The sequence below is a fragment of the Falco punctatus genome (genome assembly GCF_963210335.1).
Source record: "Falco punctatus genome assembly, chromosome: 4".
NCBI lineage: Eukaryota > Metazoa > Chordata > Aves > Falconiformes > Falconidae > Falco > Falco punctatus.
Genome location: NC_137583.1, coordinates 40,775,501 through 40,798,400, shown reverse-complemented (window position 1 = coordinate 40,798,400; position 22,900 = coordinate 40,775,501). Strand labels below are relative to the sequence as shown.

The 22,900-nt window shown below is 36.8% G+C and overlaps 1 protein-coding gene across 18 annotated transcripts in view; it reads right to left on the bottom strand.

The window, feature by feature from the left end:
• The window catches only part of RBFOX1 (RNA binding fox-1 homolog 1), a 1,334,594-nt gene that overhangs the window by 395,255 nt on the left and 916,439 nt on the right, over positions 1-22,900 (bottom strand). For 17 of the 18 annotated variants that reach the window (XM_080382970.1, XM_080382948.1, XM_080382979.1 and 14 more), the window contains one exon: positions 7,737-7,778. The exons of the other annotated variant lie outside the window; for it this stretch is intronic. In XM_080382970.1, the coding sequence (XP_080239096.1) occupies positions 7,737-7,778 (42 nt within the window). The remainder of the gene's footprint in view (positions 1-7,736; positions 7,779-22,900) is intronic. 18 annotated transcript variants of the gene reach the window in all.

Here is a 22,900-nt window from a genome sequence, read left to right as displayed (position 1 = left end):
CACCTTATGGAAATGAACAGGATAAGTAAAGGGAGCAAGATAAATCCCAAATATTAATAACAATGACAGAGTAGGTGCCTTTTTCTAAAATTACTTTTTCCAAAGCTAGGCCTATCTGAAGCCAACGTTTCACCCTTGATGTAAACAGTATGGTGTATAAGCTCTGTCACGTGTCAACTACAAGTCTGTAGGAGTGGATCCTGAAACTGTATTTATATATATATATATATATATAATACTGATGTATGCCTTTGTGTTTTTATACATCCATATTGATATGATGCATGCAACTGCATTTTTTTTTTTCTTTTAGGATTAACGTATTATTCCTTGTAAGTTTGCTGCTTTGAAAATAAAATGTGGAAGCTACTTAAAAAAGCATAATTAAATAATTTAATAGACAAGTCAACATGACCAGTTTAAACAAGTAAGGTTTAGAAAGACTTTACAGAACACAGAAAGGCCATTACCATCAATACTAGAACACGATGACCATATTAGGATCAATATTCCTTCATTCTCTCTACTTCAAATAATACAGGTGCAAAGAGTCCATGTTATGTGATGGATATAACTCTTTATAATACTACATCATCTGGATTGTCGATGTAAATTATTTTTTTCAATTATGACAGTACTCTCGATGCCTGTCTTGTTCCCTTTAAAAATCTAGTTGCTCAGTCATTTGATAAAATTTGATAAAAAAGTAAATGAGAATAAAATTCCACTATGCAAAAAGACCAGAGTACATACTCCAGCCCATCGACCTGTAACTGAAGAACTTTCTTCACTTCAAGGCTTTTCACTTGACCCAGGGATGGGGGAGGGGGGGTGGGTGGAGAGAGAGTAAAAAAAGAAAAAGTACAAGCCAATAGCACTGCCCAGCCAAAAGCACACAAGCCCCAACCCAAGCCAAGGCCAAGAAAGGCCTTGTGGAAAGAGCCTGGGGGGAAAACCAAAACCAACCAACCAAAAAAACAAACAACAAAAGCCCCAAACCAACCAAATACAAAAAACCCCACAAAAACCTGCAATAAACCAGACTGACCAACCCACAACCCCCCAAATTTACCCTATAAACTAGACAGTGTTTTCTGCTTGATTTAGGTGTGAGATTAGAGGACTATGGTTTTTGCCAGGCAAACTGACTAAGCAACAGCAGTTTGAAATAAGAAGTCAGGACAGTACAACCACTGTTAAACCTGTGCACTTGAAAGTCTGGTTTCAAGATGATCAAAAGGAAATTCTAAAAGCCATATGACAAAAGAGCTCCCTTTCAACAAATACAAAATATGCAAGAAAAACCTGCTTTGCTTCTGGGACAGCACCACTGATGACAGGGAGCGCTCTGCAAAAGCAGCTGTATGCAGCCATTGCTGCCAGGCTGTGCCAGAAGTTGCTGTTGTGAGTGCAAAAGCTGTTCCCAAATACAGTGTGGATCCAGTACTCTGTATTGATGATGCTTCTGTCCCCTCAGAAGTCTGCCCCTTCCAGAGCCTTGATTACATTTAGTGAACGGTCTCACAACCCAAAAAATACCTATCCTTGGCTATCTGTACACAAACATGACTTCAAATACACATTGAGTATCTGCTGAATTCCATGAAGTGCTGCAGCTCTAGACAGAATCTGTCATGCCAAACAGACAGGTACTTGCTGAAAAGATTGCTTCAGCCTCACCAGATATCACTGTAACTCCGCAGGTTTTTTTGCAATTATCAACACCACATAGAGAAAATACTTGGCTGTGCAAAAATCAAAGTTGAATTAGTGAAAAAGTGGCATTTGAACAACAGAAAATCTTCTGCCTACTGTTCCCAGAGAGATATGCCAAAAGAACATCAAGAAAGGAACAGAAGCTTTTCTGAATGGCATTCCAGCAGCAGCAGAGACAAGGAAAATACCTAAAGGCTTCTTTGCTATTCCTGAAAGAATGTAAAGAAACCTGAAGTGGATGGCACCATGACTGTGTACTAAGGTAAGTAGTGCCTGCAAACATTCCTTCTTCTCTAGGTCAAAGGCGCATATTATTAGCAGGTAACATTTTAAGAGGATAACAGCATCCTTGTGGCAAGAGGCTATGCCACTTTAAACATGAACCATAACAATTTTCACTGCCTAGCCATTGTTACTTTTTAAAATAATCACCATGTTTATCAAGCAACAAGTTGGAGCCCAGTGTTATCTTAAGAAAGCTACTGTGCTTAGGAGGGCTCTGGAAGTACACCAGAACTTCCACAGCAGGGCTGAAATCAGATTTCTTCGGCTGCCTTCCACTGGACACATTAGTTTCTAGCTAGATGAAAATTTAAGTGAAATGACATCCCTGCAATCAACTCCCCTCCCCAAAGGCTTGGCAGAGTATTTACAATCCTTTCATTCTTCTTTAGATTTTAGTTCCGATATATTTTTCCCCAAAACTATGCTGTGCATTACTTTCTAGGTAACCACCAGGAATGTAGTTTGTAAGATGGTGAGACTAACTAAGTTCTATGTCAACGTGTAATATAGACCAGGAACCAAAAATACAGTGCCTTCTTATTAATCTCACCTACCTGTATTTTCACCATACACCCACATGGATGATGACACATCTAGCTCACTGCAGGAATAACTACAGAAATTAAAGGAGGATCCTTTTAAGCCACTTGTCTAGCATGTCAAATGCAGCATAACTTACCTACAAGGATTCCTAAGAAAAGGATGAGTAGTAAACACACATCAGATTGATCCAACTCTGCTTAGCTTTTCCCCTTTTAACCTGTTTCGCTTTTTGAGAAGGATGTATAACACTGGGTAGTTCCAGATCACCCTTCCAGGCAAAACGTACACACATTGTTTGCAAATGTATGCCGAGATGTTGTCAGAAGGAAAAGAAAAACAGTGAAATTTGTATTAATGGCCAGAACTAGCTGCCCCGTTTTGCAGAAATGCATGAATTACTGTGTTGCTTTCTAGTAACAAGACACCACTGACTCTCAAAACAAGCTTAGATACCTTTCCTTTTCTCCAGACAGAGTGGGGAGAGGTAGAGATTGAAAGCACAACATCTTTGGCCAGCCACTAAATAAGTTCTGCTATGCTACCACCATACTAAAGTATTTCAGAACATGCTCACAAATAACATTACTTCACAAATCAGCTCCACTCTGATTCTTGTTCTCTCTCCAGTTGTTTTATCCCCTCCACCCCAACTGATTAAAAAATTAGCACCTGCCACTGAATCACAATTTACCTCCTTATGCATCAGAGGAACATTGTACACAAAAGTTATCAGTTGATCATTCTTAGGTCACTAAAGAAAGCTAATACCATAACAACAAGCTTCAAAATTTTTCTTTAAAAAGTTTCCAAAAAACCACAAACATCTACACGACTGAAAACCTTACAACTTGATGAAGTAATGCACTCAACAAAGACACAAAGCACACTAAGCATTGCAGGATTGTGGTCGCTTAAAAATAATGCTGGACATAAATGCATTTGCTTTTGTTTTCCCTCCACTTGGCAGAACTTTAATACATTTTTGGCTGCATGTCACAGCTTATTGCATTTACTGTATAAAAGACAAGACAAATAGAATGATATTGAATGCAAAACTTCCTTTTGTCACCTTGGAAATCAGGGCACTATAAAAAAAAAAAAAAAGTAAGTTGATATTAAATACAAGATGAGAGTAAGAGCCTGCCTTTCCCATACTTCAGACCAGAGAAGGAACTCGGGCTGCATATAATGTATCTTGATAGTAAGTGCATGTGAAAGAAGCTGTTAATTAGAGCAACAACTAGGTCACTTAAAATTTCAGATCAAGGAAGTTAATCACACCATTTACCATTAGACCTCATTGGTATTCACAGGAACATTTATAAACCCTCCTAACACCACAGCTGGAAAGTGCTCTGTGCCCACCTTGGAGAGCTCAAGCACTGATGCGGAAGGACCAAAAGCATCAGCTTATATAGCAAAGCTCAGGCATGGAAATACAGGTGTAAAACTTCAGTTTAAACAGTTACTTTGACTTAATAATGCAAAATAATTATTTCTTAGTTGAGAGGAAGGTTTGGTAAAGCTCAGTAAGGTTTAAAATGGCCTGTAAGTTTAAGTAATATCCTTAGGCGATGATGAAAAAAAAAAAAAAAAAGATTAAAAAAGATAAAATCCTAGGTTAATGTCAAAGCAGTAAGGAAGGTTTGGTGGAAGCAGCAGATAGCCTTCTGAAGCTGTCACTACACTTTTTATAGTTTTATGTATGCTACAGCTTATTCTACCTACAGCTAGTATCCTGATTCTCTTCACAGCCTTAAATAACCTGCATCATTCATGTTTCAAAGTCTGTTTTCCCAGACCCAAATACAAGAAGAAAAATGTATTTATACGATTTTGAGCAAGCTCCGAGTTCTCTGTTTTTGCAGGTCATTTATAATGCATCAGAAGGACAATTACATTAAGCTCCACACAGTGACTCATAAACCAGCAAGTTGCAGTAGAAATGAGGGTAGGGTGTGTCTGTCCAAGAAGAGATTTATAAATCAGGATTGGAGAACAGAACACAGGAGGAGGCAGCCTCAACAGGATCATTATTTTCTTTAAAGGAAATACTGACAAAGTGGTCTGTGGATGAAGTGGAGAGCAATGCTGACGAGTTAATTTCCCTTTAAAGACACACTAAGTTATTTTAGTGCAATTTGATTAAAATTAAGACATATAGCAAAAAAATTACAGAAATATGAAAAAAAAATCAAGGCAGCACATGAGAATGAAAATAATTTCCAATGGAAAGGGAAACTTAAAAAATGTCATTAACGGTTTGTACTTTTTGTTTGGTAATTAGACGGAAATATAGTGAAGTCAGCTGATGTTATATATTCTAATGGGGAAAAAAAGCCACACCGAAACAGCTGTGCTAGAGATGAAATTCCCATTGCTTTCTCTGTGAATTCCCATTAAAATAATTCAGTTCTAAACATTAATGTCTAGCTGTGAATTGTACCAGGTTGGCAAGGCAAATAAGTTTCCAGCTTGTGGTCACTGCTATTTGCAAAGCCTGAGCAGAAAAGGGTTAAAATATACAGGCTTTCTTAATTATTAGATTTGTCATTCATTGTAAATATAATGTATAATGGCCAGAGGCTTCAATATGAATAAGAGTTTCATTACTCTAAATGCTTTATTCCAGAGAGTCTTTGCTTTGCATTTAGAATTTAAAAGCCAATAGAACAGTTAAGAGGTGAGATATGTCTGAATAAATTATTGTAGGAAGACTTGGATATTTCTTTCTATAGCCACGCAATGTCTAATTATTTATTTGCAATATTGCACTTTAAAGGAGCCCTTCTTAAAGTGTCTTTCTTTTAGAACTTCTTTAGGACTTGCAGACTAAGGAATAAGTAGGGAATCTGAAAAGGAGACTGGCAGACACCCTGTCATCTTTACCAAGGAAGGTGGAAGATGATATGTCTTTTGTATTGTATTACGAGCTGATCTAAGAATAATCTAGTTTTAACTCAGTTTAACAAACACAAACAGATGTTAGCATTTTGTTGTTTTAATCCTGTTCTCTTGTTATATTTCAATTCTTTCAGTTGGGATGAAACAGTATTTTGTTGTGAAGAGATGTGTTGCCTCACATCCATGTGTTCTCGGTAGGTCAGAAACCCCAACAGAACATCTTGCAGGCCTGAACCATCTAACTTGGCCAATTAAACATTTCTTTAACAGCACTGCTCAGTTAGGAAGCCAATTAAAAAGTGACAGAATGGTCAAGTTACACCCTGAGAGCGCTGAACCTGACAGCAGGGGGCTGTGTGCAGCATGACTAAGGAGAGCCAAAGGTGCCAGCACTGAACTAGGACCATAACATCTCCACATGAAATATTGAAATTTCACTGTGACCTTTTGTCACAGCAGATGAGTTGCTGTAAACAAACAAACCCTGGGTACTGGTAAACGTTTGGGCATTTGAAGACCAGGCAGGGGAAAGGACGAGCTCTGCCACGCTTGGCGTCTGTCTGCGTGAGGCTTCTGGGTGGTTACAGGTTTGTCCTACAGGCAAAAGCCCCAGCTCCATGCACTTTCAGCACACTCCGGCCCCAGGAGCAAAGTTTACACAGATAACTGTATTTCATGCAACAGGAACATCACAGCAGTATGGAAGGAGATGTACCTAATCTTTGAAGGCTAGAGATGGTTTGGTTTTTTTCCTAAGTAGTCATGAAAACTCATTTTTGATATGACACAAAGGCATCATAACCATTATGCTCATTATTAGATGAAAATATTTAATACTAGACCAGAAAGATACATGAAAGTTTTACTGCACCACATTTTACCCACTACTTACAAAAGTCACACATATTAACTTGAAGAAATAGCTGGGGGCCTCCTTCCATTATATTTCAAAACAATGCTTTTCCTCATTCAAAGGAGAAAACTTAATAAAAATAATAAAACCAAATGAAACTTTCTTTGTTCTCATGGCACTGCTACCTTTTGAAAAGATTGTCCTTCAGGTACTGTTGCAATATTTTAACTTTGACAGCTGCTCTGTTGAGACATTACTACTGATAAAACAAAGCTTTGTCACTCCAGCTTCCGTATAATAGCAATGCTGTCACGTGTCGGCAAGAAAAGAATCAAGGACAATATGTGATGCATCATTCTTGCAAAACTTGTTTACAAAAAACCCCATTGCAAATACGGTGAAGACCAGCTGAAGCATCTAGATATGTTGATGAAGTTAATCTAATGAATGGCTGAATGTTTAGGAACACGGCACAACTTATTTTAAGGCTAGAGTACATTCTTTGTTCTTGCAAGTCATGCAGGTACTGGTGATGCTTAGTAAACTGCAAACAAAAAATGCCACATTTTCTGTTTCCAATATTTTTTTTTTGTTTGCATAAAGACTTTTATTTTTTCCCCTCTGGCTTGCCTCTTGCTCTCCATTACTATAAGGTACTTCAAGAAAATACACATCATGCAGTATCCATAAATGTCATCTAATAAGCAACACATGGATGACCCAGAAGCTTTTTTTTTTTTTTTAAATGAATATGAAATAAATAAATAATGAAAACTCTTATGCCTTTTCAAACTAATACTAGAATCAATCAGTTGAACAAGGAAATACTTGTTACGAAAAAGCATCTACAGAGATACGTAGCGTAAGTAGCATTTAAAGGGAGCAAGGACTAAAACCTGTTTAAAAGACTGTCACTTTAACATAGGAAAAGGGGAAAACAAAATAAAGGTCAGTAACCTGGGTTCAGGAATTCCATCACGTTTACAGATTGCACACAACCAATACACACTAAAATATTTGGACCCTTTCTGCCAGTTCCCTCACATTCTTAGCACTGATTTCTTTCTGAAAGCACACATGCTATTAAAAAATCCAAAGGACAGTATCTTCTTGTTTAAAACAATCTGGTAGTGGAGAAAGATTGAGAAACAGTGACCTTTACCACTACTAAATCTTCACATGGTGCACAGGAAGAGCATGCTGTGTGTCGGAAGAGGTCCCGTAAAGAGGTACTTACTGCCAAAGCTCATTAAATAAGGGAGTAAAAACCTCTATCTACTGTAATTTTTTAATAGAGATAAGTACAATATTTACAAACAAGCAATACATTTGCTAAGTATGTTCCTCTTAAATCAAGTAATCCATCTGTTGCTAGCACAAACTAGATTCTGCTTGTTTTAAAGAAACAGAACATTTTGCATATCATTGCACTTACCCTTAGTTGCTCTCTTTCACAACTCATCTGTTGATTTGCACTCTACAAGAGGAAAGAAGAAAAAAACAATATAACTTTGAAAGTATAGCATTCTTGCCACAACAAAGCTGCAATGTCTGTGTATCTTACACAGATAAATACTGGAAAATCACCATGAGTCTAAACACAATACTGTGCTATGGGCCTAGACAAAATCATTTCTGCAAAAAGTTGGGGTTTTTTCACTTATTTTAAATTTTAAAATTTACAAACAGGAATTGACACCAGAACCCACCACAAGTATGAAATACAGAAGCATTTCTGAGATTCTAAAGGTCTCATTGGCAGTTCAGTCCAGGAAGAAGCTTTCCCCTTCTTCTGCTCTATCACACGTCTATGTTATATTTCTGAATATCCCACTACTATGATACCATGATAAGATTCACAGCACACCTTAGAAATAAAGATCTAGAAGCTTCAAGAATGGATCAAATTCATTCCTATGACAACGTCCAGTTCTGATCTGGTATAAAAATTACTCTGAAGAAGACTTGTTTCCAATGCATATTTTTCCATACTGCTGTCTTCCATGTTCTGCCAGGTTTGTGAGAAACAGAGCGTGAGAGCGGGCTTCTGAGCAAGACATCACTACCAAGTAACAGCAGACGCGAGTCATCAGTCAATGGCAGCACAATTTGTGAAGTTACCACTCTGCCACAATGAAACGTGCTCCTCCAGGAAGAGCTCACAGAACTGAACGGCAGCACCGAAACATCCAGATCCTACTTTGCATTCTAGCTCACTGGTTTCTAAGGCAATCCTGCCCCAGAAGGTCTTGAATGAACTTTAAAAGCTGTAAAAGATGTTGACTTGTCCAACCTGTGGTGAGAGGGGTGTTTGTTGATTGTTTGGTTTGTGGGTTTTTGTTGTTTGTTTGTTTGTTTTTCTTTAGTTGGTATCTGTTTTAAAAATAAAATATTTTTAGGATACATTTAGTATTGTTAGTATCATTAGTGTTGAAAGTAATAACTGACGTTTCTGTAATGTACATGCAAACACTATTCATAACACATGACAAATGTGATGCAGTGTTTTCTAAGGATACTTTCAGAGATTCAGAGTACACATTTCACTACTTTGCACCTACAAAAACTTAAAACATGAACCAAAACTCATTTGCATGAGATACTTTTACTCTGTTGTGATGATTAAAAAGGGAATTTCTCAGGCAAATTTAGGTTACATGCAGAAGAATAACACTGCCAACCTATTTTTCAACCCCAAAAAATGAGTCCTAACAAATAAGTTACAAGCTAAGCCTTCTATGTATGTAGCAGAAGTTTTACAACAAAGTTCCTGCACAAAATTACAAATCTAACAGACACAAATGCTCTCTTGATATGTTCCTTAAAGTTCTCTAGCAGGGAACAAAAGGTTGAAGAATTCAGCATATGTCTATATCTACAATCTTCCCCTAAAGAGTAAAATTAAGTACAGCTAAAGTGACTATCACTTGCAGACTAATGATTCCCTTTATCACAGTTCATGCTTTCACACCATTTATAAATTAAGGTTATATAATTCTGCATTATAAGGGCCCTTGTGTAAGTCTCAAGAGTTGAGTTTTGATCTGAATCTGCTCTAGATGAACCTATTCACATTGTTTAAAAAAGATAAAACAGACATTAAAATAAATAAATAGATAAAATACTTCCCATTTGGAAGGGACCTACAATGATCACCTAGTGCAAGTTTTAGCTGGGGGTGGGGTGGGGGGTGGAGGGGTTTTGTTTTGATTTTTTTTTTCTATTATTTAGTTTTTTCTCTATGTAAGCCTTCACACCAGAGATTTTAACTTCAACCTTCACAAGAAAAGACTAGTTGAAGTGTGAATAGTTTTTTGACAATGGTCTTATACACAAAAGCAAACAATTTTTAAATCTTAACTGTCTAAGGTTACCCAGTATTTGTTAGTAGGTTATATTCCATATACATAACAACATTAATACTACCTTATGCAGTTATGGATTTTTTCCTGAGCAGTAATAACACGAGACAGGTATCACTACGTTTTTAAATAGATAAATGGGAGCACAAAGACTTTAAGAAAATCATTTGCCAAACTAAGAGCACATGAGCTTCACTTTGCAGACTGAACAACATCCAGAATGTTTTGTCTTTATAGTATTTCACAGGTCTGTTTCTTTGGATAAGGCTGTTAGTCTTACATTCTATAATTTGTGTTCTAGATTTACCAGCTATTTTTCTAGAAGAAGCGTTAAGCCTCTACCATTAATTCCAGTACTTCTCAGGGTAAAAATTAGGCATTAAAAAAAAAAACAACCAAAAACCAAAAAACAACAAACCTGAACGAATAACATGGTGATTAATTGAATAAAACAAAGGGGGGAAAAAAAGAGTACATAATAGAACATGCAATGTATTTCAGAATGCAGCAATATTGTGATTGCTTTCTAAGTAATTCAACATAATTTTATGGAACTGCCTTTTGCATCTCCTGTCAGATTTTCTGTTTCACCAGTCAGATGCCTAGAGAGCCTGACTTTTGCAGCAGGAATATTTTTAATAACTGGCCTGCAGAACATAGTAGATTTGTTATCTTTGTAGGTATTAAGTACTAGTAATACTTCAGTAGTAATAATAATTTTACAAGCTTCTTCTGAAGACAAAAATGTAAAAATGTAGAAAAGTTCATCATGAAAATCAACAGGAGATAAGAATTACTCAAAATACTACTGTAAATTACATTGTTACTTAAGAAAAAAACAACATGAGATTTACATTTGCTTTACAGCCACAGGATACGGAATTAGAGGATCCTTCCCTCTCATCTCTAACATGTTTATCCTCCAGTTTGCATCACCTTTGTACGGCACAGGCATACATGGCTCACAAGTTTGGTGTCTCTGATTAAAATACATAAACAAGGAGAGATTAACCAGTCTTCCCATTTCATTCACCATATCCCACTGGAGGGCTCGGACACACCGACTGCATGTTCAGGTAAACTATGAAGATAATTTGTTTATTCTGCAGCAGCTGCAAACTATTCTGTAGTATTAGTTTAGACACTTTTCAGATGATTGTGAAGAGGGTTTTGGAAAGACCTTCTAAAAATGTATATTTACTATTTTATTTCTAATTTTACATAGCGGAAAAATATATTTGGATTGTAACTTTAACATCACCCTTCAAGAGAAGGTGTTGTCCTCTCCCCCACAGAATGAAACTTTTGGCTCTGACTTCACATTAGCTGCGTTGATTTACAGGCATTCTGCCTTCAGACAGAAAGGTGATGAAGGTTGTTAAAGATAAGGAAATATATCTAGACAGGAACAAGTAGGAACACCAGAATCATCCAGCCTGGAAAAGAGACGTCTGGGAGCAGGTGCCTACGAAATTATGAATAACACTGAGATGGAAAAGCTGGAATGATTGCTGCTTCTCTCTCCCCAAAAATCAACTAGATGGCAACAAATTAAAAAAAAAAAAAAAAAAAAAGGTGGCCAGTTCAAACCGAACTAAGTAAAACGATGACTCTTCATACAATGTGCAAATAAAGGGGTAGGTTGTTTGGATAAAGAGAAGAAAAAAACAAACAACCCAAAACCACACACACACAATAAAAAACCCCCAACAACAAGAAGAAAAAAACAAACAACCCAAAACCACACACACACAATAAAAAACCCCCAACAACAACAAAAAAACCAAAACAAACCACACAATCAAAAACTTACAGAAGATTATTAAATGCAAAAAGACAACCTTTGCCACACAAAGTTCCTGGAGGCTGGCAGAAAAATTTGGAGAAGCTTGTTTTGCTCACCTCTTCCATAGGCATCCACAAAGACGGTATCTCAGACTTACAGACCTCTGGTCTGACTCTGAGCAGCTGGTTTTATCTATGCTATTAATAGAAACACCTAAGTTCCCAAGAACATGGGGTATTTGGAAACATAAGGTGGTGGCAGAAAGGGAAGAATTTTAGGATGGCAGAATGAAAAATTGGTAAAAACAAATGAAGTGTATTAAATATCTGTAGAGTGGAGCGGGAGTTACAGCTTTTGACTATTTAAGCAGATAATTCACTTTGTGTTTTAATTAGCCATCTACAAGACTGTCTACTACTGTCATTTTAAACATAAAGTTGAGAAATATCTAACATGACAGAGATCAGAAGAGGAAATTTTACCTAAGAATGAAAAGAAGTATTAATAAACAGTGGGAGAATACAATAGAGAAGCAGAGCGTAAATGAGAACAAAGATGCCCGAGTCAGGAGAGGGTGACTGCCTCTTCACACCCAACTGCTGTACCACACTGGAAGCAAAACAAATAGAACTGCACCATCCATTTGAAAACAAACAGCTTTCATATGAATGCAAGAGCTGTACCTAAAAATATATTTAGATTTGATCCACCACAACATCTGTGTTTACTACAAGAAATAGAGGAAGACAACAGTGGAGATATGCAGGGCACAGCAATGCAGGCAATTCCCTTTGTTCAAAGTTCATCAAATGGTTGATTCCAAACTTCATGTTTTAGCTCTAACAGCAAAATCCATTTCAGTGATGGCCTCCCTCCCAAAGTGAACTCCCACATAGATAGCTCCCTCAGCACCCATCATACCAGAAGCTTCGCCAGAACAAGAGCAGCAAGGCTTAGCGATAAGGTACTATTAGTATGAGATTAAAAAGAAAAAAAAACCAAACCAAAACAAACCAACCCCCCTGACCTTAATGAAAAAATATTTTTCATAGTTTAAACAATGATGTAATCTATCTGTCTGTCTATCCCTCTATTTATCAGTTCAAGTTTATTACAGTACATCTGGGGAAGGCTCATTTGGGCACAAATGGCTTTCTGCGCAGCTAGCCAGTGCCAAATTTGCTCTCTCATTTTGTCTTTTTTGCTATCTGTGTCAGTTTAAGAGAAACATCCTGGCAGTACTAAGCACTTAAGGGAAAACATAAATAATGCATTTACAATATGTAAACCTGTACAGATAAATGAGAAAACCTGAAAGCCATAACATATTTAATTAATGATCAAAAGACCCTAGAAGCAACCCTTGTGCATATCCTGCAATTTTAAATACATTGCTTCTCAAACCTAAATTAACTTTGTTATGTCTCTAGATTGAACTATATGCAATGAACTACTTTCCTCTTTTAGTTCAAGACTGCTTGAAGAACCTGGTCAATATGTTGAGTGTCATTAAGTCAAGCTCTCACACACTAAGTTTAGTGGAAGAATGCCTAAAATATTGATTCTCTTTAAAGGATTTAATCAAGGAAAAAATTTTAAAGAAATTGAACAATAGCTCAAGACTACTGGTCTTTTTATAAGATAACAGTCTTCGAAGACACTCATGCTGTCAGGCTCCACTTAAAAAAAAAGATGCTTTGGAAATACTGTGCAACCTGATGGTGCCATTCTTTGGGGAGTTCATGAATACAAATATTTTTTATTTATATATTGTGTTTTGTATTCTTTAAAGAACCATAGCAGGTGGGAGACTTAAGATGTTTTAAATGTATTTATCAGTCATCCACTCTTCATGAAGACATGCAAGCCCTAGCTCTTTAGAAATAAAAATTGGACAGATTGAGAGAGCAAGAATATTACTGATGTTGCTAAGGAATACCAACAGTCCACCTGGGGAGGATTTTTTGCTGCCATGTTTTTTTAATTGTCATTTTAAAGAAAGGGTTGAGGTGACGGGGCAAAGCGAACAATACGATGGTGACAGGGTTATTTACCAAAGAGAGTCTGTTTAAAATCTAAGGGGGGGGGGGGGGGGGGGAGGTTTTTTGCAGTACAACATTCCCAAGTATTTGTTTTGCATTTACAAAATCAAATTATTTTCAGGATTGAGGTAATTTGAAATAAAGCACACTCCCAGTGGTTGAAAGATAACCAGTGAACATCTGAAGTCTTTTATATCCTAGATATTTTATCATAAACAAACACGTGTGGAGAATTGACTTAGCCTGTGTTCAGAAAAAAAGTGTTTATAAAGCCGTCCCATTCCCAGTGAGCAGTCACACCAGGATTAATTATCCATGACTTTCTGTGCAGCTTAAGACACCTACTCCAACAGCAGCTCCAGGAAAGGCCCTCCAACACTTCTGTCTTTCTCCTTCTACTTCAAAAAGGAAAATGCAAATATGATTACCTGAATTGGAACAGCATGCCTGTTTGCATTAGGAAAGGCTAGTTTAAAGTCAGTACCTACATATAACCTGTGCAGCATCCGAGTCAAACACAAAAGATTTGGCATTGATCACAAAAACGGTGCTTTTACCAGAATGTAACTTCACAATTAGTAACGGCTTATTCATCTGATTGAGGTCTTGTACTTCGTATTTAGCCATAGATTAAACAGCGAAATAAAGCCATAGATTACTCCATCACATTGGAGTTGCATTTCACAAGATGAAAGTCCATACCATTTCATACTGTTTGGAAAATCTATCCACCAGCATTTTCCCTCGTTAGAGACACAACTGACTGTGAAAGTTTTATCTCAAAAATTAAATGCCTAGAGTTTTTCCTTGCCATGTTGCACAAAAACAGCGTCTTACACAACAACATACACTATGCTTTGTTATCTGGTGTTATTCCACATGAAAACAGTCAATCCCCTTTACATCATTTTATAACATTAGTTTTCCTCATCTCATTGCCCAACAGAATTCAGAACAAATGATTCTTCAAGTTATTACATATGTGGAGAGAGTATGGGGTTGTATAGAGATGTATAAATAATGTTGTGTATTAATCAAATATTTCTTGATACTTCATGTGAAAACCCCGAACACAAATGAAGTCAGTGTCCATCCCAAGAGCTCACAGTGCCACAGCGTGGAGCCTGAGGTGCTCAGATACAGAAGACTCATTAAAAATACCAGTAACTGCATAAACATACAAGTCAATTTGAACTGAAAGTGGGGTTTTCAGAGTCTTTGGCAGTGTCTTACAGCATCATCAAGAGGCTTCGAAAAATAAAATCAAGAGTATTTCTTCTCAAGGAGTAACTGGGACCATCCTCCTCTTCTTCTACAAGCTCCTTACATTTTTTTTCTACATAAGGCTCCCAAAAGGCCCCCAATGTTGAAGAGAGTCTAATGAGATGATAAGAGTGCTGAAAACCTATCGATTTTTTGTGTACAGTGTTACTAATACAAAGGGTACAGAGCGTATGTCTATGCATATGCAAATTTTTCCAGAACAGAGAGCTTCGGGTTTCTCTTGGCTAGGTATGTGTGCATGCATGCACAGAATTTTAATTTCACTTGGTTTTATTACACCCATCCGTTATTGTGCTATAGCAGTAGCTAGAGGGACTGATTTATTCTCAAATGCCCTTGGCTTGGTATTGTATATCGACTAGCGCTGCTGTCATAAATATATTTGGGTGAAGAACTATCTACAATTCTGTGCGTAATACTAAGCAGAGTTAAGGTTTCAAGTGTCACATACAAGTGGGTTTATTTCTACTGGAAGAAACAGGCAATTATTATGGCCCATTGAGCTCAGATTAAGCATTTCCATCAAAAAAAGAAAAAGAGCCTAGTGCTACAATCCTTGTAAAGCTGTAAATGCAAATGGGGACCATCTCATCTTCCATAAAAAATAATCTATGGTTTTATAGGCACTTCTCCCTCTCCTTTTCTTCTTATCCTCAAAATAGCAAAAGATTCAAAATAGGATAACTTTATTGAGACAAAAATGTAGAAAATATCTAAAAATAAAATAGAAACACTGTATAAATATTGACACATTAAAACAGCATGTAGGGAATTATTTTCTCGTGTTAAAAGGCTCCTTTAATCAATTTAGAAAGCCCAAAGTCCAATTCTCACCTGTTCTTGCCTTCATAAGGTATGATTTTTCAGCAAGAATGTATATACTGCTTGACCAGCATTGTTACTTGTTCAAATACAGTTTTGTTGGTTTTGCTTAATTTTGTTTGGTGGTTTGGTGTTGGTCGTTTTTGTTTGTTTGGTTGGTTGGTTGTTTTTTTGGGGGGTGTTTTTTTTTTGTTTTGGTTTGGGGTTTTTTTGCTTTGTTTTGTTTTAATTAACCTTAGTTACATGCCCAGAGCATGCTGCAGATCGCAGATCCCCATGTCTCTGAATGTGCCTTTGGCTCCCCAAATGTAGCCAAGGAAACTTGTGGTGCTGCTGCACAGCCTGAAAGCTTTTCATTTTCTGACACCCCTTTAAGCAAAGGGCCTGCAAGGTGGCACGATGCCAGCCAGCCCCGCAGCTTTCCCTGTGTTCCACCTCGTATCCCATCACATAAGTCACACTGTTTTTTCGCAGGAAGTTTAGGAACCATGGGTCTCTGGTATGCCCTTGTGAAAAGTGCCATGAAGACAAGAACTGGTTTATGTTTAATTTGCATCCACACTGAATAACCCTTGGACATAAAGCCACTGGTACATTTTTACTGAAAACAACTTTGCAGTAGATTTTAATATAAACTAGGAAAAAGATCTCTAAGAAAACATTTTTTGCAAGTATCATTCTACAAAAACACTTCTGCAGTAAAGTCTCAAAATTACATTCTGCATGCATGTTCTGCACATATTAAATTGTACATGCAACAATCCCATGAGAAACTTTATCTGTACTTAGTATTCAAATATAAACTCCTTTTATACATAACAGACTAGCTATAGTGCATTTTATTTAATTTCCCTGCACAACACAGTAAGTATTATAAGGAATAATTGGAAGGCAAAGGCACTGTACTAAACAAAATAAATGGATACTATGAAAAATGTAATTAAAAATAGTGTGATGTTAAAGCAACAACCAGTATAGAATTAAAAATATGTTATTTTAGAACACAAGCACTACCAGGCCAAGCTTGGCATATTACAGATATTACACTATTTACTGCAGCATAAATCATTTTTGTTTCATAAGCATATTGCTATTAGAAGAATTTACTCTTGCAAAATCTTGTAACTTCTGGAAAATGGATCTTAATCCTCCTTCCCTAAAATCTCTATCCATAAAAAACCCCAAAATACCAAACAACAACAACAAAAATATAGTAATTAATACCAATTAACTCTGAAGCTAATATAAATATGGAATGAAGAAAATTGAGGTATTAATAACTGAGTATGTGTTACTGCTACTAGCTTTTGAATTGAAATTTAAGGGTCTGCATTAACTTAAACATAAAGGTAATAAAAAATATGATAGTAAATATTTTGAATTAAAGATAATTGACAAAGACAATGACTAAAAACTATAGGCCAAGAACATAAAATTAAGACTGTTTTTATAGAAAAATTCCATTTTACACAGAATAGTTTCTTATATTTTGAACAGAAAAGTAGCATTAGCCTGTTCAGGTGCCAGTGACACTGCCGATAGCGATTCAGACACCTCAAGGAAGAGCAGAGAACACAAGACTGACAATAAGGATATCACTGGAGACAGGCATGGATTTTCAGACAATTACCAAAGCCAGTTATGTTACTAAATTGCTACTATAGGCATTGCCTCTCTGTTACCAGTAAACATCTAGAGGGCTACTTGCTGTGCTTGTGTGCTGATAAAAAGAAGTTCATTCAGTCACCTAAGCTTGACAAATTAAAAAAAAAAAAAACAACAAAAACCAAAATACAGCTTTTATCTGGCAGATCCACATTATTGGCTGAAGAGGCTGTTACAGAAGGAAATGGTCTGAGAAACAAGATATTGCCAGGTCAGCAAGAAGCCAATGAACTGATATCCAAACTTTGATTTGTCCCCGTCCTCACAGTTACTCCTTTTCCAGAAAAAAAAGTATTACTCTTCAGAGTGCTAAAAAGAATAAAGGGGATGTGTGTGTGTATATATATATAATATATAAAATAATTTATTTATGTGAAGTGATCCAAAACATACTAAAATGTCATTCTGCAGTATAAACCTAATAAATCAATCATTAGCAAAATTATCTGGAGAGCCTATTTTAGTTATCTGTAGGTAAAATAGGAAATCCCTAAATTTTTGAACATTAAAAACTATTTAAATTATATGTTTTTAACTGAGGGCTAATTAATAATATCCTACTACAGTTTAATTTAGGTGGTTGGTCAAGCTATTGTTTTTTTGGTTTGGGGAGTTTTCTTCTTTTATTTAGGTTTTGTTTCTAAAACAGGCAAGAACTCTTCTGGCATGCGCAGGATTTGTCTGCAAACCTTGTTACCAATAAATAAACCATGCCTACACAATTACACGTACTTTATACAGATATTCATTGTCAGTAAAATTTGATTGCAAAAAGAGGTGAACACCATGAAGTAAATTAATGAAAAATCATCTGTTTTCATGTATCACTCCACCTAAACAATAAAGGTTGATATTTTTGTGGATAACTTCATTCTTTATGAAACACATATATCTGCTACTTCTCTTTAGCTTTTGGGAGAGAATTGCAAGGACATAAATGCAAGGTGCAAATAAATCATTAGCATCCACACATTTTCAACAGCAAGCAGGCACCTAAATGTCATTAATGTCTTTGAAATGAACCCTTTCTGTTTTCCACAGGAAATGCAAAGATAAGTTCTATGCTTGCACACACACAAAATCACAAAGACAAACACAACCATTGTACCCTTTGCCACATTTTTTTTTTTTTAATAGCAAATATTTTGAGCAAAGCAGAGGTTGCCTTTACTGCACTAATTGCTAAAACTGTGGATGCCTCAGGTGATACTCTTTTCCTAAAGCATAGCAGCGACATGAAGGAATTATGCCTTCATGAGAATCTGAGAGAGAACTTCACACCCTACATGTGACACAGCAAATGTACCCAAAATCAGAAGCGTGTTTCTTTGTTTTTGAAGGAACGAGTTAGTCCCAGAGAGAAAACATGTGCACACCCACCAGTGGGGCTGTTCTTGCTCTTACAGCATGAGCCCAACCTGCGCTTTGCATCCAGACCAACACCCGTCCTGTGCGATGCCGTTCACCTGACCGCTTCTGAAAGCGCAAGAAGCTGGAGTGAGAAAAAACTGCAGGTGGCTATTTAATGTTCTGTAAGACCAAACATAAGCAAATTTTTTACTTTTTTTTTTTTTTTTTTCAGATATTGTTACTCGGTGAAACTGTAGGCTGTACAAGCAAGCAGAACATTTGGCTCTCAGAGGCAAAAAAAATCATTTCTCTAAGCTGTTCATAGTAGTATAACATGCAAAAAAAATATTTTTTTTTAATTGTACTGTAAATCTTACATACCGAAGGCAGTACTTTGTTCTTGCTTACAGCAGCAGAATTGCAGAGGAACTCTACTGAAACAAGTAATTTTATATTTAGAGATGTAAAGAAGGGTAAAAGTCTTCTGGCAACCATCTGAAGAATAACTCCAGTTCCTTGCACTTAGAAAATGATCACAGGTTCACTGTGGTTCAGAGCACTCCAGAGGTGTGGCAAGACAGTGCAAACGCTTCTCCTGCTTGCACCTATAGATCATTATGTCATCATTTGCAACATTTCTTCAGCTGTCGTGATGTCAGGAAGAAAGCATGGATTTCAATTTGAACTAGATGACCTTTAAAGGTGCCTCCTAACCCAAAGTATTCTATGATTTAAAAGAGTAATGTAAGCAAAATCATTCATATTTCTTACTGCCTATTGTCTGCATTTTTGAGAGAGTTATCAATTAACAGTTGATTATCTCTTAATATTCATATAAAAGAAAAAAATCCAAGATAATGGCAGTGCCAAACACAGCAGTATTGAGAATAAAATGCACCCATACATGAGAACAAAGTGAGCATTAATTACCTCATAATAACACTAGCTATGTTCAGTCTCAGATGATGCCACTAACCAGAGAGATTCAAATTTTGGTTTGCCAGGTTTCTTCTCAGTATGAGAATACACATTCACAACCCCGCTTCAGATTATAGATCTTTCTAGCAGTCCTACATTTCTACCTCCAAGACCTGATCTGCAATTTGTGATCATTGTGTACCTGCTCCGCTGGTGAAACGGCAGCCTGGTAAAGCCTGCATCACTTACTCTGTGTCATTAAGCCCTGTGTTGCCATTCTGTCCCTCTGTCAGGGGAACGAACGTATGGCATTATGTAGCATAGCTATTGCAGTGCTTCAGAGGAACCCTAGATCTGCAGTACGCGTTAGGCTCAACTATTATTTATTAAACCAGGAATCCCCTCCTGGCAGTGGAGGAGAGCAATGCTTCAGGAGCTTCCCTTTCCACTGGCATGGACCTTGTAGCTTGGCAAGTTTGAAACATGGGTGCTAGTATTCCAAAACACTACTGTTGTGCCATAGCTGGTATGGTTAAATGTGTGCAAGTCTGTTACTGATGAGAAGTGTCCCACATCAGGTGGGTAGGAGCAGAAAATTCTGGTAGGAGCTGAAAATTCTGTATTTGTATGCACACACAGCTAAAGTAACTCTGAACACCCTTGCTCAACTTAGGAACTGTCCCTTGAAGGAATTGCTTTCTGAAGAGTAAAAATTATTTTCCTTCCCGGGGAGATGTACCTTTAAGGCCTTGGAAGTATTTAACTTGGCTCCCAAATTGTCCATGACTAGCATGTGAAAAAGCGAGGGACAAACCCAAAGTTTCTTCGAGTCTTTGCAGCACTGGTATCCTGAAAGTGTTTTATTCTGGAGAATACTCAAATCCAGTAACTACACAGGGAAATGAAGGGCACAGTACCTTAATCTCCTCTCCTTAACAGCTTAACTAGCTATGGAAGACGCAGTGCCTTGCATTCGATAAGTACCCAGCACTTTTACTTGTTCGAAGAACACATTACAAAGACTGTCAATAAACTTTAATTAGCAATATATTTTTAGTGGCAGTGCTACAGCTTGCTGCAATGAAACGTTTCTCTGAAGAATTTCTAAAGCTTTCCTAAAGAAACCTTGACACTTAATAACGAAAGACATTTAGGGATTGTCATATAAGAGCATCCATTAGGGCAGTACATTCTTCTCACTCAGAAGTGGTAAGGTTACCTTGAACAAGTAAGTCTCATTTAAAATGGTCTTTGCTTTTCTGTTAAGAAAATGAACAATCATTGGCAAAAATCAGGTGCACCTGACAAAGTTAAACATTTTCTTTCACCTCTTAATGAGTCCACAGCAACAGCCTTGCTGTCCTAAAAATAGAAAAGTAGAAGGAAACATTTAAACTTGTGTATGTGCTCGCAGAGGCATGCACACCCACGCACATTTTGCAAACTAAATGTCATGTTCTTCAATGACCTCCATGATAACAAGCTTGAAATTGTAGCTTCAAAATTCTATTCTATCTATACCTGCTGAAATAATTTTAGCGACACATTGCATACAATCCTTATGCATGGAACTGCTGCTCCCAACATCTCTGGAAAATGTGGTGATGAGCTACACCGAGGTGAAGTAAACTGTGACCTGAAACCCTGTCAGTTTAGAAGACAGATAGAAATCTTTCACTATATAGACATGAAAGATCCAAATATCATATCTTTTTACACTAAATATAAGCTCTTTTCTTCTTCATATAGCTATACCTATCTTCACTATTCTGCCATATATTTAACCCAGATTGAAAGTCATCAAGGACATCCTTCCATCTACAAGTTTTCTTTTATATATATATAATATATATATACACACACACGGGAGTTGGAGGGAAAGAGAAAAGTATCTTTCCTACCTATCTATGTATCTAAATATTTTTATTGCAGCACAGTATAAATCTAATGACTATATTAATAACTAATTTCAAAATCACATAATAATATACATAATTAATATAATAATTAGCATGCACAAATCCAAAGGTGCTTTTCAACCTCTTCTACTCATGAGTAATGCCCGCAGTGTGGTGGTAAAGCCTGTGTATTCAATACCTTATAGTTGTAGCCTCAAGCAAGTTGTCATTTAACTATTTTTCATTCACTAAATTTCCAATGTTTGTGACAACTCTTTGCTGCTTTTATACATGAACAGATTTTATAGAACTTAAATTTTGCAATGAGGTAACTATGCAAAACTACTCCAAGTCGTTTTGGCTTGCACATTATTTCCTTTTCCCCCTCCTTTTTAAATCCAGAAATGCTGTTTACATACACCATCAAGAAGCAAAGTAAAAGCAAAGCCCTGAAGTAACTTCAAGAACTGCAAGACGATGCATATTACCAACGAGGTGTTGAGTAAAGCTGTTCAAAGTCAAACCCACTCCCTTTTTAGACAGTCTGCTACCAACCTAAACAACTACTTTCACTTAAATAGTAGTAAAAAAGCATCACACAGAAATAATGTGGAGTTCCTCTGATGTAGGTGGCCCTTGTGGGGAAACAAGAACAAGAGAATTTAAGACAGCAGGAAGTGTTGTGATGTTCTGTGTGGTTAAATCTGAACCACCACCATCTAGTCTGGTGAACTCAAGATCCGAACTCACTCATTTTTAGTCTTGGTAAATCTAAAGGTTTAGCAAATCTTCAAGCCTGGGATTAGTTTGAGATTAAATGATTTTTAGTTTTATGATGTAAAAGCCATTTTAGTCTGCTAATTACCTGAAACAGTAAGATCAGCTTCTTGAGTAAAACCTCTCTTCCACTTACTGAGACAGGATAAGCAGCAATTGAAAGGGTAGGGAACGCTTCTCTGCATGAGGTTACTCGTCTAGGTTTTCAAGATACCATAGCCCTTGGTTTGATTTCTAATTGTGCCTAGAGACTTCAATTCCAGCCTTTTACACCTCTGTTACGTATATTCTGTGACAGGCTTGTCTCTCATTACTTCAAAGGGATTAGGACTTTTTATCTCACAGACACACACAGTTAAAAATAATAGTTCATTTCCATCAGTAATAGATACTATTGCTTAAAAATTCTTACCTGTGCTCAGTTATAACTGTAATGTCCATCATGGACAAACAAGTCCAAAGCATGGAATTTATAGTATCTAACACCCATTATTGCATAAAGAAGCAAACCTTGTGGGAACCACCAAGCACCTCCAGTTAAAATACAGCCTTTGCCTTGCGCCTGCTGCATGCCATAAAGGTCTCTAATTTCTGAAGACCATTCTGAATTTAGGAAAACCATGGGATAGTCCTGAAAACCTAGAAGCAACTAGCAAGTGGAGAACAGAGAGAAACAACATGCTGTTTCCTAACAC